Raw genomic sequence first — 5,318 nt, 5'->3', positions numbered from 1 at the left:
CTGAAGGACTTTAAATAGAAAATGTGGTACTCCTGGTTGGAAAATGAAAGATACTCCTGGTTTGTAACTAAAAATGTTGTTACTCAGCAGAGAAACACTGGTATTCTTGGGTTGAAATTAAAAATAGAGGTGTTCCTAATGAGTCAATTAATAAAATGGTACTTCTGGTTTTTAAATTAGAAAAAAGTACCGGTACTCATTACCCCCTAGCCTAGTAACATCACTCATTACCCCCAAGCCTAGTAACATCACACATTGACCACTGAATATGAGGAACATTGCCCATTTTCTGCTGTGGTAGAACAAGACTTCTTTCATCCCGTACCATTACACCCGTATCCGGAAGCCTGCTCCTAAATGTATGTTCCCCTCCTTCCAAATGTTAAGATTATATGCCTCTAGTTCCCGGAGCGGTGCCCCTGCCCTTCCTCATTAAACGCCAGTCGTTCCTGGCGCCAGGTGCTCTGCTGGGGGTTCCAGCTGATATTAGAGTAGAACTCGGGTACTCTCCAGGCGGGGATCCAAAGAGGGGACGGGGTGATGAAAGTGGGGGTTACGGTCTGAAAAAAGAAAACAGTAACGTAAGAATAATGGCCAGAGGACCTAAAAAAAACCAGAGACATTTCGAGAGCTTCCTTGAGTACGTCATCTCTTCCCGCCATCTTGAATGTTTAAGACATTGTATCATTTCACACATTTGATTGAACGGATTGTGCCTGCTTCCTCCTTATTGGCGATTATATGGTTAAATACAGGAAATCCAATAAGAAGGAAAAAACGGAGCATAGCAGAAAAGCAGCAAAGGAGGCTACAATACTGGAACTAAGATTAAAACCATGACCGCATGGCATACAGAAGGTAACTGCACTCTAACTCATTTCACACTCTGACGAAGCGCCAAACTAGGCGTGAAACGCGTTAGAGTGCAGTTACCTTCTGTATGCCATGCTGTCATGGTTTTAAACTTAGTTCCAGTATTGTAGCCTCCTTTGCTGCTTTTTTGCTGTGCTCCGTTTTTTCCTTATTGGATTTTTTTGTATTTAACTCATCATGTGAGGCACGCACATGAGCAAGGACTTCACTCAATGTGAGCACTGATACTTTACTGCCATACACCTGTGACCAAAGTTTGAGCTATTGTGCTGGACATTTAAGTATTATCTACTGTGCGGGGTTTTTAAGCTCTAGGGAGGGTGTCCAAATTGGAAGAGAACCAGTTAAGGGCTGCACCCAACAGCCCCTACCTGTATTATCAACCAGGACATTGATATTTACCCTTCTCATACTCTGAGCACTTAATGTACCAGACACTATGATACAAATAGTATCCTTTCTTCAAGCAAGCTCTACACTGCTACAATATATATTGAGATTCTTTAACCATATATTGATAGCACCGATCCATAGAACATTGTTCTTTTTCTTTCTACTGCATGGTTAAATAGTCATGAGGTCAGATGGTGTCTTGGTGGTCATTGGGTCCTATCATTTTAGGTGGATAGATTTATCTATTTGGCTGCAGAGAAAGGTCAGCGGGGGGAATGGTTTCCAGAATAATGGAAGGAAAACGTGCAGGACTTGAACCAATTGGATAGAATGATATAAACGAACTTGATATAGTCTAGTGACAACGCGTCATCATGTAGAATCTCCATGTATGTTTATTTCTGCGCATATTCTGGATATAAAGCACTAATGAGACCTTACCTGTGTTAGGCACTCCTGAGTGGGACTCCAGCAGATGTCGTGGAACTCATCCAGTGAGGGACTTGAGGTAGGGGTTTGGGTGGCAACAGCGTAGCTGCTCTCTGGCATTCTTAAAACCAATGTCTCCATTCCGCTGTCAAAATCATCCCCCATGAAACTGGAAGATGTTGAATCTGAGGGGCTGTGTGTGGACCTCTCATCCGAAGAGCTGATGCTTGATGAAGCCCAGCCGCTGTCTGAGGAGGTGCGGGGGAGATCTAACGCACTGCTGCAGGAAATGGTTTTGGAAGAACTTGGGAAGCGAGAGTCAGAGCTGGTGACATGACTTTCATGGGAAGAGACGGTGATCGTGGTGGAAGAGTAACTAGAGTCGACCTGCGCAGGGTTCTCCTCTAAATTGCGACGTTTCTTGGAATCAAAGCTTGCCACGGTGTAGTACGGATTGTTCTCTCCCATCCTGGGAATAAATTAGACATTGTATTACAAACATCTCTTTGTGGACTCAATTATACATATGTTGAGCGGAATTGAACAGAGATGGACCATAGTATCACCGAGACAGAAGAAAACTAAAGTTCATCAAGCATGGTTCTCCAGTTATAGGATATAATACACAGGGACATCTCAGACCGATAACCACTCACAATGCAGAGTGACAAAGGGGCATTATGGGCCATTGAATTTTCTCTCCTAAGGTATGTTAACAGAGGCAAAAACAAAATGTAATGTGATAACTCACCGACAGCAAACTTCATAGGGGTCAATCCACATGGTCATCTCCTTGGGCAGTGGCAGGTCAGAGTACTTCAGGCCACTTTGGGCACAGGCTTCGAGTAAGCTTTCATCTTCCTGCTGCCTATTGATTCGGATACACCTGAAGGATGAGGAAGCCACATATTAAGCTTACCCTAAAAAGTACTGGCAAAGCATGTTTCAACCTTACACCATCTACCAAGAAATCATTTCCGTAAGAACACACATAAAATGGCTCGTAATCCCTCTAATACCATATATAGTATTGTAATATAACGTAGGGGCACACGTCCGTACCGAGTCACTGCACGAAAGGATATGGGGATGTTGTATCAGAGGAACATTGAAAGTCTTCCAGCTAGTGTAAAGTCTGGGTACCAAAGTGCACCCGTTTCTATACACCCCCCACTCCCTCACCCCCATATCTCCCCTCCATCCTCCCCCACCACCACATCTCCCCTCCACTGCCCCACGTCTCCATCCTCCCCCACCCCCAGATCCCCCCTCCTCTCCCCATCCCACATCTCCAGTCTCCCCCACATATCCCCTCCACTCCCCCACTGACCTACACACACATCTCCAGCCTCCCCCACCCCTACATCCCCAGCCTCCCCCATCCCCACATCCCCACATCTCCCCTCCCCCACACCCCCTCCACTTCCCCACCCCACACCCCCTCCACTTCCCCACCCCACATCTCCAGCCTCCCCCACCCCACCTCCACTTCCCCAACCCACATCTCCAGCCTCCCCACCCCTACATCCCAAGCTTCCCCCCACCCCCACATCTCCACTCCCCCACCCAACACATCCCCCCTCCACTCCCCCTCCCCCACATCTCCAGCTTCCCCCACCCCTACATCCCAAGCTTCCCCCCACCCCCACTCCAACACCCAACACATCCCCCCTCTCCCACATCTCTGCCTCCACCACATCTCCAGCCTCCCCCACCCCCACATCTCCAGCCTCCCCTACACCTCCCCCGCCCCTACATCTCCAGCCTCCCCCGCCCCTACATCCCCAGCATCCCCAGCCCCCCCATCCCCAGCCTCCCCCGCCCCCACATCCCCAGCCTCCCCCACCCCCATCTCATTATGAATTCGAGCCTTCATGGAACCATTGCAACGCTGAAAAATTAAATCCATTCTCACCCTAAAACATGCTTTGGATATTGAGATGCCAGAAATGAATAGTAATCATACTTCCCTGAAAATACTGTACAGCCATGGAAGTAACATTGTGTCAGATTACAAATCCCAACGTGATGTACTTTCAATATGTCACAGGCTCCTCTAGCACAGAGATGGGCAAAAGAAACATCTACACAGACATATTGAAATGATTATGCTACATGACCAATATAAATGATCCCTGGGCTAAGTGGGGTGCTAACAAATTGCACCATTTGATGAAGTTATCTGCAGATGGTGACACAGTAGGAGGTGAGAGGGTGGAAATGGGAGTTACCTGTACGCTTGCCCTTTCATCGGGGTTTCTGGGTACCAGTGCCCTGTGTATCTCTTGCACAAGACCTCAGCCAGCTTCTCCTCGAAGGTCTCCACCTTGTGCAGGTCCAGCTGCTGGGAATTGCTGATCAGACTCTTCAGGTATCTCACTCCGGCCAACAGCTCCTCCCGCATCTCCCAGGGGATCTGAGTGACCATCTTAGCTGAAGGGACAACATAATACAAACTGTTACTCTCAGTGACCATGATGTCTTATCGCAGAAGGAATGTAAGATAGCGGTTAGATATTGCTTGTATCCCCTGTAAGTAATGGGGGTAAGTGTACTGTCCCCAGCGCTACACGTGTTAAGTCTATGGGGCATGGAAAAGGTGACCAGATTTACAGGGGAAAGTAATAAGTGGAATCCTGGTTTGTAAGAGGATGGTCCCATGAAAGCCTATAAGAGTAACCAAAACCCCGAATCTTATCATCCCTACACTCAGGGTGCCTGAAAGGAGCAGGCCCACTAAGCAGCGTACACAGTACTGGCGCTGCAGCCAGGTATGGCGATGCACAGGTCTCAGTGGCTGCAGTGTAGCGGTTAAGCACATGTTGGTACATTGTATCACAACATCATGCAATGGACCCGGATACAACTGGAGTGTGCAGAGCTCCCTACAAACAGTACCGGTCATTTCTTAGCGTGTGCTGGGAGACGTGTAGTGTGATCTATGGGTAACTCTCATGCTGATCCAACAGGTATCTGATGCAAAAATATAGTGCATAAAGCCACTTCAATTGGCAGAAAGCATTGATCTCAATGGGAAACAATGCAACACAACTTCTAAGCGTCAGAACTCGCCCTGGGTTATACTACACTGCAAAAAAGCAGTATATATAGAAAGATATCATAGATTTCTACTTCTAGGTATATCTATCTAAATAAATATATATATATATTAGATTGAATCTCATATGAGAGAGAAAGATAGATAGATATAGAATCTATCTAATACATAGAAATATCACAATGGAAGCCATTTTACTATCCTCCGAGCAGAGAATGACTCATAAAAAATATCAATGTGAGTCATGAAAATATATATAACCTGTATGCCCTTTGTAGGAACTGGGCTGAGGGGTTGAATATTGATGTATGTTTCCCCCCATATAATTCAGGGCTCACCTCAGTCCTGGAGCAGTTCAGGTTCAGAGACGGCGGTAGGTCCTCTGGCTGCAGGTCCTCTGGCTGCAGGTCCTCTGGCTGTAGGTTCTCTGGCCCTGGAGATGTGTAGGGTAGTTGCAGTTTCTTTGGTCGGCATCCGCTTCAGAGGTCTTCCAGGTGTCTTCTTCTGAAGAACTGTCTGAGGTCCTAAGGGGGGGGGGGCTGATTTATATAGACAGGTAACAAAG

The 5,318-nt window shown here is 46.9% G+C and overlaps 1 protein-coding gene across 1 annotated transcript; it reads right to left on the bottom strand.

Moving 5' to 3' along the window:
• Positions 1-398: 398 nt before the first annotated feature.
• Positions 399-4,099, bottom strand: LOC142498172 (uncharacterized). The gene is made up of 4 exons (XM_075606682.1): positions 3,927-4,099; positions 2,447-2,581; positions 1,708-2,164; positions 399-560 (listed from the first exon to the last, which is right to left on the bottom strand). The coding sequence occupies exons 1-4, from the start codon at positions 4,097-4,099 to the stop codon at positions 399-401; spliced, it is 927 nt and encodes a 308-aa protein (XP_075462797.1).
• Positions 4,100-5,318: the final 1,219 nt, after the last annotated feature.

Source organism: Ascaphus truei, chromosome 6 (genome assembly GCF_040206685.1).
Source record: "Ascaphus truei isolate aAscTru1 chromosome 6, aAscTru1.hap1, whole genome shotgun sequence".
NCBI lineage: Eukaryota > Metazoa > Chordata > Amphibia > Anura > Ascaphidae > Ascaphus > Ascaphus truei.
This window is presented reverse-complemented; position numbering and strand designations above follow the sequence as displayed.

Coding starts and splice junctions, on each gene's coding strand:
- LOC142498172 (XM_075606682.1), bottom strand. CDS start 4,099: ATGCGGGAGGAGCTGTTGGCCGGAGTGAGATACCTGAAGAGTCTGATC. Junction 2,165..2,446: donor CCCTATGAAGTTTGCTGTCG/GTGAGTTATCAC, acceptor ATTTATTCCCAG/GATGGGAGAGAACAATCCGT. Junction 561..1,707: donor CTCAGGAGTGCCTAACACAG/GTAAGGTCTCAT, acceptor TTCTTTTTTCAG/ACCGTAACCCCCACTTTCAT.